The sequence below is a fragment of the Lichenostomus cassidix genome, chromosome 3 (assembly GCF_008360975.1).
Source record: "Lichenostomus cassidix isolate B80296 chromosome 3, HeHo_3.0, whole genome shotgun sequence".
Lineage (NCBI taxonomy): Eukaryota > Metazoa > Chordata > Aves > Passeriformes > Meliphagidae > Lichenostomus > Lichenostomus cassidix.
The window spans coordinates 13,893,036-13,908,514 of record NC_139483.1 but is presented as its reverse complement, the minus strand read 5'-3'; the positions used below and the strand labels follow the sequence as shown (position 1 = coordinate 13,908,514).

Here is a 15,479-nt window from a genome sequence, read left to right as displayed (position 1 = left end):
CCTAAAAAATTCAAACCTCTTGCTCCACAGGACACAGCAATTCCAGTCTAGTTAAGACGGATGATAAACACCAAGGTGCACAGGTGAAGGTCTCTGTAGTGCCATAGCTGTTGCATTTCCTTGATAGTTTTGAGGAGCAATGAAGTGAAGTTCTCAAAATTACATATGCAGAGTGTATTCCTGAAATTGATTTCTTATATGTGTGCATACTATATTCAGACATCCCCCTCTATATTTTATATACATTTTTATTTATATTAATGGCTATTACTAAGATAATTGCAGGATTAATGTTTCTGCAGGTTGAAATCTTCTAATCAAAGAAGGCACAGAACTTTGTATGTGAATTAACAATAAATCTTGTCCAAAAGAATGCTTTCAGTTAGAGTAAGAACTGATTTAAAAATGTATGTCAAAATATTTTTCAATTAAAAAGAAATCAAGTTTTCCTGATGTGCATTTTTTCTACAGAAGAAAAAGTGCTTTAGGGAAAAAAAAAGCCTGTTTTCACACAAAATTTTGCACAGATGTTTCTTCCCACACTGGCACTGGAATTTTCCATAGAAAAAGATTTTCATTCCCTGGACAGTTTTACTCCCAGGGGTAAATAAAAAAGGGTATAGTAGATAATTCCCTGAGTTTGTGTTTGTGTTTTTGGTTTGGTTTTTTTTTCCTTTCTGTCTTTTTACTCCTTTCCTCTGTGATGTGGCCACTTCTGACAGAACACAGCTCTGAGATCAGTGACTCTCCCCATACAGGACAGAAAATTGTCACCAGATAGCAACAAATTTCCAATGCCACCATCCTTGTTTGGATCTCAGCTTGTGAAAGAAAAGTCAAAGGCTGTTTTCTGTCCCCAGGGCCACCCAGCCACGTGCTCACAGTGTAGTTAAGAGTGGTCCGTAAAATTCAAGTTCCAACACTTTGTAGAAAGGACACCTGGAGAGAACTGAGACCTTCTGAGCCACATTGTCATCAATGCCTGCAAAATTACAACCCAACACGCTAATAAATGAACACAAGGGGAATAGTGCCTTGAAAGGTTTTGCTGGAGCAGAAGAGCACTCAAAGGGAGCTTTCAGAAAGTGAAAAGCAAACGTTCAAACTTACAGCAAAACTTTCTGGAAAGAGTGAACCTTGTGGACAGCAGGTAAAAACCGAAGGCCAGTGTTTGATATTAACCTGAGGGGAAGAGAAGATGAAGATTATTTGCTCTGTCCCAGGAAAGAAGGCAGTAATTAAAAAAGCAGAAAGAACATAAGACTTATAATGGTTGTCCAAAAAGGCAGAGTTTAGCCACAGAAGTGAGTTTGCTGGTAAGAAACTTGACCTTGTAATTTAAAAAGGTTTTGCTCCAAAATACAAGCTGAATTCTGCCACATAGAGGTAGAGGGAGAATCCCTACCTTGGATGATTACACAGAATTTCCTGACCATCTCAGGACATTGTCCATATTAATTTCCCAGCAATGCTCTACGAAATCAACTGCACTGATGTGGGATAATTATTTTCATAGTAGCTGCTTTAAGACAGACGCATCAACTTACCACAATTTTAACCTTCTACACTAATAGAGGATAAATTACTTACACAGGAAATTAATTGATGGAATTAGGAGAGAATTAGGACATTTTGCTCTCCATCACCTTTGATAGTGAGGAGCCAAAACCATGGGAATATTTCAGCAGCCTGTGCAACTGGAAATGGACCTGAGCCTCTGTATTTCAATTTGTGCACTCTCCCACTGCCCTGAGCATCACTGGCCTCTGCACTGTGGTTTCTGTCCATGAGACACCACCCCAGAACTGCTGATTGCGAAGGACAACCCTGTGCTCACAGCCAGGGAGGTCACAGGTATCCACAGAGATGGACCATGCCTAATTTAGTCAAATTTTGTTACCCAGAGCAGTAGTAAGGACAGGACGAATGTGATGTTGCCATGCAGGAGATGACTGGTGGCTGCTGATGGCTGGAAGGAGGGCTGGGAGCTGGAGGGAGGAGCTGGACTGGGCTGGGCTCTGACCATTTGGGAGTTTTTCCCAGACAACAAAAAGTCTGTTTACCGCACCAAACAAAGAGAAAATTTGGGTTCTTGAAAGTTTGATTATATCTTCATATTTTTAATATATGAGATAATAATTTTAATATACGAGAAGGTAGATGAGAGGGTAACCTTTTAGGGAGAATATTAGTTTCTTAAGGAACATTGTTAATAGTATATGGAAAGTATTTTTTATCCTGTCACTTAGAAAAATATTCTTTCTTTACTAGATGTGACTTTTCTTTTTTTTAAACAGAATCATTCCTGGATAGCTGAATTGTGATCAAAGGACTAGTTGAGACTGGAAAAAGTTAACATTGTTCATACGATGTTTTTTTATGAACCTAGGTGATTTCAGGAGAGTTGCAGTCTTTCAGGTTTCATAATTTGAACTGAAACTGAACGCCTCCATGTGACAACCAAATCCTACATTTGGGAACTCAGGGTGACACATTAGTCCATAAAATAGTCATTCACTTGCATAAGTACTGCTCTGAACTCCCCGAGATGGTATCTGGGTATCCTCAGATGCTGAAAAGCCAACTTTGATCTGTCTCATCTTATAACGGAAAGCAATACTTCATATGCAGGGAAAAATTAAAGTGGTATTAGTGAATATTCAAGAAGCCAATTTGAGAAAGTTGCTGAAATGCCACGACTGTTTCGTCTCAGGAGTCACAGTGGTCTGACATTGCATTAACTCAGAAATAACAGCTGTCACATGCGACCAAGAAAGCTCCACAAAAATGCCTTTGAAAAACTATTACATATAGTTAAATAGAAAGCATGATTAATGAAGCAGGTGGATTACACAAGGCCCTTGTTACTTAAAATATTTCTGCACTTACACTTTGTAAAAGGCGTTCACCAAAAAAAAATTAGAAGCAATAGGAGAAGAACCTGTAACTCCCCCTTACAATATTTTAAAATACACTCTCTAAGTTACTGGAGATGTAAAGGGTTTTAGTTGAAAGCTGCCTTTAATTTTAAATGAGTCATATGCTAAAAATTCATGCAATCCTTTTTTACAAGCCCCTTTAAAACGCAAATTATGGCATACATTTTCCTTAGCAGGAAAATGAAGGAGGAGACTACTGCCAAGTAGTGTGTGGCTACTGCACGACAGAGAAGACATAAGAAGATTTCCTTGCTACAGTCCTTTCCTGAGAAAATCTAAGTCCTCATGGTGCAGCAATGAAAGGTGTCAGGACTCTAACATATGCTATTCAAACACTGCTCCCAAGGGCAACTTACTCCCAGCATGTCAAGATTCCACATTGGTTATTAGGGCATTCACCACACATGAGAGAAAAAACATCCCCAGTGCCTTGGGTTAGTTCTGATCTTTCCAGTAATTCCGAAGTGTTCAGGGCTCAATTTTCACTGGTGTCAACTGAGCAGCACGAGATGAAGAGGAGGGCATCTTAGACAAATCATTACATATTGAAGTAAATCTACAGGTGGCACAAGGCACTGATTGCACAGAGGCGCAGAATGGCGATTAGGAGCAGGAGAGGATGTTCTTTTAATTAAATGCAGAAAAAGAACTGAAAAAATATTTAGCTAGGCTGCAGCCTAGATCTTCCCTCTCTTTTTATTCAACCAGCAAATCTGCAGAGGCCTTTAAGTGGATAATCTTTTTAGAATGTAGATAATCCAATTTACTGAATATCTTTCCTGCAGGACAGCTTTGTCAATATATTTACCATACAATGTATACATCCTTAGTAGCCTCACTTTAAACAAGTGTCCTCTTTAATCTGTGTTATAACTGAGTCCCCCTTGCTGTGCATAAACAGCTTGGTGAGAACCTGTTTTTTTTCAGACAGCTGATGGCTGCTTTCCAAGGCATTAATTGTCTTTCTGAAAAGGCTTACTGGAGTCAGCACTTGAGAAAACAGAGCACCACAATCAGCAGAGAAAAAAAAAAAAAAACTAACCTTTCAGAAACTAATTCCTGGAAGATTCTGGCTGCTTATCTCCAGATATAGCAACACGTCTGCTCTTTTTTGTGCCAAACTGTAGGAGCTATTCTGACAAATCTGGGAACACAGTTTACCTCATCAATTTGCTGTGGGTATTTGCTAAATTGCAAACTCAAGGTAGGCACAGATAAATACATCACTCAGGAAGCATTATCTTTGTGTCCCTTAATCACAGTGGTTACTTTATGCTGCAGGTGAGCCTGATTCCAGCAAGACATTCTCCTGATTCATGCATCCCAGGCTTCCTAAATCTGCAACACCCACTCCTGGAGAAAGGTCTTTAACTGTGGGGCTGCCATGCCAAAGGGAGGAGAGGAGCATCACTTCTTTTTATTGAAGAGTCAAGTCCAAGCAAAAAGTCTGGAATGCTGTGGACTTTGTTGCACTTGCAGCAAATGCCCATTTGGGTTTAGGAAGCACCAGGCAGGTACAAGGAGCTGCAAGACTTTGGAGTTGGGCTCTGCTCCTTTTGCAGGCAAAACACATGGTTTTGGGACCTACATTTCCCTTCTCCTCCAACAATTCAGATATATGTCCTGACAATTGACCTGAAAGGAGTGTTGCACTTAAATCTTTGTATTGTAAGCTGAGATTTCTTAATACAGGATATCGACAACCCTCCAAAAATGAACCAAAGGACACAGATTACATAGGAGAACTAATTCTGGAAAGAAAATGGGTTTGAAAAGCCATCACTACATCATTAAAGAGCCTATGCCACAGGTCTCGCTAATGAGAGCCAGATAAATAATCTTGTACCCATGAAAAGGTCAATAAGTTACCATTTTGAAGCAGTCTGTCTCTCTGGCATATATCCAAGAAGACCAATTAGCAATTCTCTTCACTGCTTTTAAAAGACTGGTGAGAAAGTTCAGCTTGCCTGTTTCTAGCAGGTTTAGGTTATGCAGCACTGCATTTTCTCAGCATTTTGCTCTCCTTTGCGTTTTTGCCGTAGTGGTAATGATGATGCAGGAGACAAAGGGAGTGGGCTGAGGAGGAAATGTATTTGTATCCAAGATGATAGAGATAAAAGCATATTAATATTCTACAGCTGGTGGCTGTAATGAGCCATGAAGCTGATGAGGGGACTGAGAAGGCTAGCCAGAGCTTCTTGCCTGCCCATAAACAGGACCTAGTGGCTATACAATTGTTTTTGTAGAAACACAGAGAAAGCCTTGCAAACAATGTGTTGCAAAGGTCGTTAAACTATATGCTGTAGTACCTGGGCTCAATTTTGGACATTGAAACTGATTTTTTTTTTTCTGTGTTTTCTAAATGAAAATCACCAGGAAATATATTTTTTTTTCTGAAAGATTCTCTGAATTGTGTTTCAACAGTGCTGTTACAGCCACAGAACTGTGTCAGGAATCAGACCATGTGCCTTGTGCCCTGCCAGACTGTCCCCATAGCTGAGAGCTTCAGAACCACAGTGATCCAGGAATGGGCAGCTACCCAAATCCCCATGCTTTGAGATGCTGGTTGCAGCTTGGTCTCTCTGTACCTTCTCACACAATCAGACAGAATCTCCTAATCTGTTACGTGACAAGATATTGATGAAACCATGTGCTATTCCTTCCTAACTTACAGCAATTAATATGAAAATTAGGCAGTGATGTATGGGTTTACAAGTTTCCAGGTTTTACAGGTTTCCTTTCACAGCTTTAAAATTTTTATCATTTCTATGATAGCTGTTGATACCCTTTCTATCCACACGGATGCTTAACCCTTTTATGAATTATTTTAAACTACAGTACCCCTTGTTTACAACCTTTTGCTTCTTTATTGTATAAAAAACCCTGAGCAACCAGACAAACCACCCCCAACTGAACTGAAAAACCATCAATCCATTAACCTCTTCAGCATCTTGCCTTGTATTTCCAGTATTGCACCTTCCTTGCATGTCATAGGAAGGTGAATATGAGGACTGGGTTACCTTTACCAGATGCTGTTTTACAGCCTTCCATCAAGGTTTCTGCTTTCTCATTAAATTAACTATCCCATCCTTTCAAAGAGCAAAGCTTTCTGCCTTTTCAGTTTCTAAAAGGGCAAGCAGCAGTCAGTGAAACCAGGGGATGGAGAAAATGGCATCTTTCCCATGGAAATGTGCCTGGAGAGAACACAAGGGTGTGGCTGTGTGTAGAGAGATGATCTGAGCATGATGTAACTCAGCATCACACCTGGCTCATTGCACCTAGAAGGCTACAACAGGGACTTTGTGTCCTGCTGCTGGTCCATGGGGTGGGAAATGATGTAACTCCACTGAAGCCACCAGTGTTGCGCTGATTTATACCACCAGCACAGCTTCCCCAACCCTTGTCCTCAGCACAAACCTCACGTCCATCTGTTCAGAAGCTCTGAGCTACAAAACCTGCACCTTTTGTACTATTTATAGTCAGGCTGGGGGGTTTTAGCTCCTAAAATGGAGGCACAGAGGGGATGCAGCATAAATCCACTAGTGGAGTAAACATCAAAGATGGATTTTATGAACATAAATTAGAGAAACTGACACAAGAATGAATGTGAATTAAGTGGCTGTGAATAAAACTAGAGGAAATCTTCCAGTCACCAAATCATTGAGTTTCTGGAAAAGCCTCTCCTGGAAAAAAGAGGGAAGTAGGGAACATAGAAGAGCATCAAGAATGTCAATAAAGCATCTAATTAATGGGGTATATGAAGTGGATCCAGGAAGAAATAGGATGCATTATCTGGAGAGTCTCTTCCAGCTCTGTACACCCGTAAAATGCACTTTCCTCTGATATCAGCTAGCAAGTAAAACTATCTAAAGAGGAGAGGGGAATAGTTAGGTAGAAAAGCAATCCTCTGTATTGTTAATCTGTTGCTTCTATAGGTCATATTATGGCTGCAGCAGCAGAATTTTTATACAGATAGAATCCCTGAATATTTGAGTCAACATGTATGGGAGTGTGGAATGACAAAGGTTCAGAAGAGGCAAAATCGACTAGTGCCAAGAGAAAAATAATCACCATTTCAGACATTTAAAGTGTGAATTTACTTCTACTGATGATTTCTGTGGCACATATTTAATTTTTGTGTTCTTTAGTGTGTTCACATTTCTTCTATTTCATGTGAGTTAAATGTGCTTTCATTCTTTCTACCCATCTGTACATCTGACAACTGTACTACCCATGTCAGCTTTTTCTGGGGGTTTTACATGGGATGAAAAACTGCTGTGGTTTTGTTGTTAGGTGGCCACAGCCACTCAAAGACAGCAGTCACAGCTGAATGACTCAGGGTTGAAATGGGAGAAAAAAGGCACATAATTTGTCCTCATGACAATGCAAACTTAAAGCTTTGTTTCCCTACTGTAAAGAAAAAAAATCTGTGTTTCAGTAATGCAAACACAAAAGTTAAAGTTTACCAAGGTGCCTGATAAATTTCATAAAGCAGGAATCAGTCAAAATACTGGGAAGAGTGAAAATCCTACTCCAAATCTAGCCACATATTCCAGTTCAATGAGGGTTTAAACTATAACAGCTTCTTCAGTGCTAAATACACCTTATCTCCTAAAGTCCAAGTCTTAAATCTCAAATCTTAAAGTACAAATTCAAAGCAATGCCCCTTGGCATTTCTGAGCCCAGAACCTGTCAGATACTGGTGATTTTCAGAGACTTTAAACAGTCCTTGGCTCATTGGGAGCTATGTTTATCAGACCACTGACCCGATTTCATACTGGCTTTAAGAAATATCTAACCAGACAATTAAACACTTACTTTTATGTACTGAAATGTAGAAATTATGACCAGGCTTCTTGGATGAGTAAGGAAAACAAGACTTCTTGTATGAGTAAGATTTCTTGTGTCAGTCAGGAAAATCAGATGGGGTTTATGTGCTCAGGTGGATGGACATGCAAAAGCAAAGCTGGGATCCTGCTGGGTGAATAAGTTGGTATCCTGCTCACCAAAGAGTACCATTTGAGCTGTATCAGCTTTGACCATTAAAAAAAAAAAGTAGTGTTCAATGGATTTCATTGGACTTCATAGGGGTTTTAATGCAGAGGAGAGATTATTAGTCATGTTAAAGTCGTGTGCTAAAAGCTTTGAAAATATATTTGAGTAACTAGTTTATTTTAATGATGCATTCAATTACCACTGAATTTTGATGGCAACCCCACAGAAGCAGATGTGGCAACCACAGTGGTGCAAATGATGTTCTTGATGAGGCTGGCTGAGGAAACAAAGCTGTACCACACATCAATATGTTTGTATTTTAGGGATCTAATCATCTCACATCAACCATTAATATTAACCATTGCTATAGCTCTGCTTTTGTTAAAGAAAAAACAATTTGAATGCTAAGGACCATGTGGATGATGTATAACAGAAGGCAGCACCATAGCAAAGACAGATGAGAAAGATTTTTTTTGTCCCTAAGATCCCAGGATGAATTTCAACGTAAACCTATTTCTATAGATATAAGAAAGATCCAGCTCCTCTTCTCATCGCTCATTTTCAACCTGCTGGTTAAAAAGGCTTGAGGAACTTGTGTGTGGGACTCCTCCATGGAAGCTTTTATCTTCAGCTTTTCTGAGGACTGTGCAGGCATGAAAATGTGGCTTGACAATGTGCAACTGGTAGTGAGGAGAAGGCATTTTGTCTTATCACCAAAAGTGCTCAAAACCAGCTGGACAGAAACACAAGTGTGTAACTCAAAGTGACCATAGGACTTGTAAAGAGGAAAAGATCTTACAAATATCTGAGGCTTGGAAGGTGTTGGAAGGCATCTTTATCGATGTACACGAGGTTGTTGGCTTTCTCAATTCTTCTGCAAAGAGGAAATGAAACATCAGAGCAAAATATATCAATATATTGATCTTAAAATTGTGTTTTTCCCATGACGTAGTGGAACAATATGCTGTGATTTTCCTTTTGACAGCAGAAGATCTGCATGATTTCAGGGAGCAGCCTACCATAGACTGGCAGACCCCACCACCTTTTGATCCTGGCAGTGATCTGAGGATAAATTTTAAGGTGAGCAGGTAAAGAAAGGGACAGCTAGATAAGAAGATGGAAAAGACAAAGGGAGATTTCAAATGCTTCTATATTGCTACAAATTCTTCAGTTCTTACCTGAACCAAACTGCAAAACCTTTGATACTTGCCTATAATGAATCTTTATAATTGTCTCCTTTGCATTTAGATTGCTCATTACTTACATTTCATGTAGTTTGGGAAGGTTGGAAAACACATTTGCTTCTATGACCTCCAAGGCATCATTCTGTGAGATCTCTCTGAAAAATAATTTAGAAGTCAAGACATTTCAAGTCATGGTGATGCAGAAAATGGACAAGTGCAAATTTCACAAGGAACTTCTTCCTAGATTGCTGATGAGTTTTAAAATCGAGGTAAGAAATAAGAAACACTGATATAAGAAATAAGAAACATTGATATAAGAAATAAGACATAAGAAAACAGAAACACTAATGAGTACTGCCAGGAACAGACATCTGAGCCTGAAGTTTTTATCTGTAGCATCAGCCCTGCACCTCCTGCTGCCACCATTCCCTGTGCATTAGCAGTCAGGGCTTATCCATCATGGGCCACTGGACCTCTGACATTACTAATTACTGACAGAAATTTAATGAAACCTTTTAACTCTGTGAAGAAAAGAGGGTGTGAAGGTGACTGAAAATAAAGACAGCTAAAATGTTCCCAGGAAATGTGACACAACTTCAGCAGCAGGACACTGCTGTCTTGACCCAATGGGAAGTACAGAGATTAAAATTAAGGCACCAGCAGATGCACCCTTGTTAACTGCAGCTGGAGACCATAGAAGTGAAGAAGTCTTCCACACCTTGGAGAAAACCCAGTTTGACATGTTCTGTACACAGTTAATGCCCACTTTCAGCCAGAGAACTGCAGAATATAAATGGCCAGTTTACTACTATCACACCAGAATACACCTCCTGCTAGTCCAGAGCACATATTTCTTTGCTTCCTTAATCTGTGGGAAGGCAAAGACAGGTCTCGGGCTCTGGTGTAATTTAGAGCTCAGGAATTCTCCTGGTCAATGGAGTGGGCATGACTGCAGTGTCCCCTGTCCCAATCACATCACTCATCCTGGCACTGACCAGCAAGGTCGAGGTAAAGACAGCTCTGCCAAGAGATTCCCCACTGCCAATTTTTAAAAAATGGTCCCAAAATGTTATTTTCCCAGGCTGAGGTCAGCTGTAGGAAGCAAAATTCGTAATACAGATGTAATTCAGAGATAGTGTCATGGTCTATTGCATTTTAATCATAAGGTAACTGTGCACATCTTTGGAATTAAACCTTGGATAAATAGATTGCAAACTGGACAACACCTGTTCCTGGGTCTCTTGTTCTTTTGAAATGTTGGTGGTTGCAAATAGATTCAGATAGGCCAGAGGTAAAACAAGAGATTGTAATGTCAGTAGCATAGTCAAAAAATAATCACAAAAATTAACCTGTGGTATATAAACTTATTCCACTCTTTTCTAAGTAACAGCTGAACCATACATGACACATTACCTGCCCATTCAAGACAAACAAGATCCTTGCAAAAGAAGATATGTTTTTCATCTGACCTTTTGAGTTTTAAAAAAAATGCTTAGTGGTCTAATATTTTTTTCATTTAATAAGAAATTTTCCCTCCTGTTTCCTCAATTTTTTTTAATGGATGATATCCAGCTCTCCTCTGCTCCAGGAGCTCTAAAGTGACAGGAGAATAAAAAAATAAAAGTACATGAGGACTGACAAGAGGTGCTTGGCAGGGTGCACTGAGAACTGGGTTTGTTTAGCAGTGCTGAGACACCAGCTCACATGTGAATGTGGTCCTCTTTGTTTCTTAATTTTCAGCAGCAGCAAAATGTTTTAACTGAGACACAGCCATTGCAAGGGATGCTTCAAAGACTTTTCATTATCTTCCTGTTTTCTTTAAAAATAGTTATACAATGTAAGAAATATCCAGAAGAATAGAGTAGAATAGAAGCAAACTATGATGTATTTATATGACAGCATAAAATTCACTTGCCTAACTACAGTCTAGAAGATTTAACAACATGGGAGGTGTCTCACACTTTTAAGGTATGGTTGTGTTTGGTTTTCCTCGTGCTCTTTTTGGGTGGTCAGATGTATACTTGCCATTCCCCACAATCTAAAAATCAATTGTCTAGAAAAAAGAAAATCTTCAGAAAAAACGCTTTTAGTACCAACAAATACATTTAACCAGAAGATATTTCATGCCACTAAGAAGTGCAGGGAAAAAATGTTGCAGATTTGTTGGCCTTATGGAGGGAAAAAAAAGGTTATTAAGAAACCATAATACAGTAGTGACCTCACCCAGCAGATAGTGCAGCTGAGGCTAATAATTTTTTATGATCCAATCTGCTATCTAACTTTGGAACAACTTGGATGACAGAGCTTTTTTTATGGATTGCTTAAAAATGAATGTTTCTGCATCAGATGAGTGTTTTGGCTCCCTAAGAGTGTGACAGGTTCTTGGCTTTGTTTCGATTCAAGAAATGGGAGATACAGATCTGATTAAGGCAGGGCACAAGCAGGCCATGGTACTTTGGAAGGCTTGAAGAATGCATGGTGAAGGAAAGGAATGAAGAGAGGCAGGAAGATAGGAATCTCTAAACTGTTTTTGTGAGATTAGGTTTTTAAAATATTAAGTTTTTTAGAGATTAAGTTTTAAACAGAATTAAGTAACCCTTGTATTGAGAGGGCTTTCAGAGACGTGGGAAATGACGTGTCTTTCATTTTAACATTCCCATTCACAGGTACAAAGGTGACAGTCTTTTTTTTTTTTTTTTTTTTTTTACCAGATAATGAAAATATATCCATTTTAAATGACTTCTTTTGTTTCCAGCTGAAGTAAAGCACTGCTGCAGCTGTTGAGGTTATGATCATCTCAAGATCAGTAAAAGGAACGAAAGGGAGAATTGTCACTGGCAGAAGGCAGCAACCCTTCTGATGCTGGGCCACATCTTCTGTGTTCAGGGGGATTGCAGTGGTGAGGGAAAAGACCCTCTGTCCCCTGCAATGAGCTGCACCCTCTGCTACACTCTCTCCAGGAAATCCTGGTGGTGATGGCCTTACTCATCATTGGCCTTTGCAGATGAATCCCAGTTTTGGGCTGCACATAAACCTGGCAGGGCTGTCATTCAGGTAAGGAGGATAAATAAAATAAAACCACTCCATTTAGGAAATCAGTCACACACTGTGAACAATGGGCAGCACTAATCTGGGGTTTGGACGCATAACTTGCGTGAACTATTTATTCATACATGGCAAAAAATGCACACCTGCTCATGGAAATCCCAAAGACCACTACCTTGGATACAGCTATCTATGACATTAAAAGTGCAAACCACTGCTGCTCACATCAAACAACCACCTCAGCAGACTCAGATCCTCTGCAGAGGAGAGCAAATAATACCTGAGGCAGCAGCTACAAAGAGAAAAAAGGGATTGCTGGCTAGTGTTTGTGCGAGTGATTTGTCTTACAGTATAAATACACACAAAGAGATGATTGCTCATAATGCATATCTGATTATATGTCATCAAGAGAGAAGATGGGGCTGTTATTACATTGTTTGTTTGGAATGAATGACACTATTAGTGCCACTGGGAGCTATGGCAGGAGATCCAGGCGGCAATCCCAGCATCATTTCTGAAACAGACAAGCCTTTGAATAGATGGTGTGCAAAACAGTCAGGGGCAATTTTGTAAAAACCCCCAAATATTCAAACCACTCAGTGGTTGCAAAGTGCTCAGGCATCTGCCTGAGCTTAGTTTTCACTGCATGCAGAGTTGTACTGAAATCACAGTGATCCTTGAAAGCATAAATTGTTTACTCAAATAGAGTCTAAAAGATGAAAAAGCATTCAGTAAACACATTTTACAAAGGCATAAAGGACAATTTTTTTTTTTTCCTGCAAAGAGAATGGAAGACTCTAAGATGTGAGATCACATGAGTAAGGGATTTCCTCTAGTTTGCCACTGAAGTAGAAAAATGGAATCCTTATTACCCAATCACCAACAAATGACTGCAGTGTATCCTTTCCACGTGTGACAGTTGGAGCTTGTGTCAGAAGGGAAAGAGATGGAAAATTGTTTAATTTGCCTGCAAAGCTGCCCTGAGGCAAGGCTGGGGGTACATCTTCATGACATCTGTGGCAGAGCTCACTGTGATGCATAGGAAGGATTCCTCTTCAAACCAGCTACACTCAGTGCGACCCAAAAAAATCAAGATACATTAAAATGGCCTTTTGAACAAATCTGTTAGCAAGGGACTTAGAGTTCGTGGCAATTTCTTTAGTAGTCCACTAAAGAAAAAGTCTCTAAGACTAATCAAAGTCTTACAGGAAAAACAAGACTTTATTAAACTCATAAACTAACGATTTTGGAACCAAGTGGTCTCATATTTCAAAATAACGAAAGAATAATAGATTGGAAGTTTATGTCTTTTATGATAGGAATTCCTTTCAGGATCAGAGCAGAGCATGCAGGGATAAGGTATAAGGTAATTTCTATTCCTGATAGGAAATATGTCTGTGTTAAAAAAATGTGTGTTTATGTATGGGTGCTTATGTACAGACAGAGAAGGTTAACATAGATGAATAAACGATACATTATAATTTGGTCTTTTGGCCTATTACCCTTAGCCTTTGATGCAGTTTTTTTTGTGTCATAGCTATTCTGTGGATTCCTATGAATGCCTTCCTTCCACTCTACAGGTACCTGTAATCAGCAGTGACACTGGAGGTGTAAAGAACTGATTCCCAGAGCAGGTGGCCTCACTGTGCTCTCTGTACTGCTACAAATCAATAGCATGGTGTTCATTTAAGGGAAAAGAGAAGGGGAAAAAAGACCAGCAATGCTTATTTCCCTCCCTTTCTTTAAATATAAATACTCTTTAGAGCAATTTTCCAGGTCAGTTTTGGTTGGTGGTTTGATGGATGCCACAATTTATGTCAAGCTTCAGAAGTAAATAGCAGCAGTGTGGTGTTGCCCAGGCAATCCTGCCCAGCATTCACCAGGTGAGCCCCCCTGGGACCAGCCTGAGATGTGTCTGAACTGAAAAACTGAACACCTGGGTTCCTCTGTCTCCTCTGTCTCTCTGCCATGGATGGAGTGGCTCTTATTTCTTCAGTCTGATCAGAAACAGCCCAGTCTGGAATCTACTTTTGAAAACTTCCCTCTAAAGTGACAGCAAAATGCTACTACATTGATTTAAATGGGTTACAAAAGAAAAGCCATTTTTCTTAAAAATATTAGAGACTTTTGACCTTTTAAAAATAGATAGTTGACACTTTTTCCTGTCACTTTTCCTTGTGAACATGAAAAACTTGTCTCCCTACCATGATTTATTGAACACCGGGGAGTTACAGAGTAATATCTCTTAGCAGGTATTGACGTTTCAGAAATGAAATCAAGCCCTGACTCTTCTCATCATCTCTTTACTCTGCTGAAGACACACACACATGTTGTACTGGCCTTATTAAATAAGTGGAACACCCATTTAACCAACTGGACACTAACAGCAACTTCACACTCAGAGCCAGATGTGTATACATCAGTCTTTGAGGGAGATTATCAGGAGGTTTCAATGCTGTGCCTTCCTTTCTTCTCCAAAAGGCATGAAGCCATGTTCTCAAATAAATCTGTGCAGGCATGAGAAAAAATAAAATGCAAATTTCCACATGGCAGATAGAAGCAAAGGGGATTTTATTTCTATCGGTGCTTTAGCACCATGCCAGCAATCCAGATGAAAGTCTGTGGAGAGTTTGGTTGCATCAAATTAATTGTCCATGTAACGGTTTTAAATTGGTCTCTCTAATCTGAAAAAGCACACGATTAGTCTGCAGAATTGGAACTGATAACAACCAGATCCAACAGACGAAGCTACATCATTATAAGAATTGATTTTATAATCAGTACAGTTTGTGGGGATAGATATCTCCTCCTACTCCAGCATTAAGGGAGTGTATTATACTTAGTTTAGTTTATTACCAGCAAAGCTGAAAATGCATGAAACTTTTCAGGGTCAAAAAAGCAAAAGGGTCTTTGGAGGAAATGTCAGCTTTCCACAGCAATCTGGATCCACAAAGGCAGCCCAGAGAGATGGGGCTTAGAACTCAGTGCCCTCCAGCCACAGACATATCTGCTGCCCCTGGCTTCAGGTATCACTAAATTTTATCTTCGACTATGAAAGCCTGCAGGGAAGACAGAAAAATGTGTGCAAAATAAAAACACCCACTCTTTCAATGGCACTTTTTCCCCTCGGGCTCCAGAGGATGTTGAGACCATCCTGGCAGACAAAGATGGGTGTTCAGCTGAGGAAGGGAGCTCCTCTCTCAGAGATGCTGATATTCCTAAATTGTAACTCCTTCCATGGAAATGGGCAAGCAGCATTTATAGCCACTTATCTTTTATTACTTCTCTCTTGGCTTTAGGAGCCATCTAATGATGA

The 15,479-nt window shown here is 39.7% G+C and overlaps 1 protein-coding gene across 4 annotated transcripts in view; it reads right to left on the bottom strand.

Annotated features, from left to right (window-relative positions):
* Window positions 1-15,479, bottom strand: part of FSHR (follicle stimulating hormone receptor) — a 137,733-nt gene that overhangs the window by 20,611 nt on the left and 101,643 nt on the right. For 2 of the 4 annotated variants that reach the window (XM_085054575.1, XM_085054573.1), the window contains exons 3-5: window positions 9,199-9,273; window positions 8,734-8,808; window positions 1,111-1,182 (exon numbers count right to left, since the gene is read on the bottom strand). In XM_085054575.1, coding sequence (XP_084910701.1) covers window positions 1,111-1,182; window positions 8,734-8,808; window positions 9,199-9,273 — 222 coding nt within the window. The remainder of the gene's footprint in view (window positions 1-1,110; window positions 1,183-8,733; window positions 8,809-9,198; window positions 9,274-15,479) is intronic. The other 2 variants (XM_085054574.1, XM_085054576.1) reach the window with 2 other exon arrangements.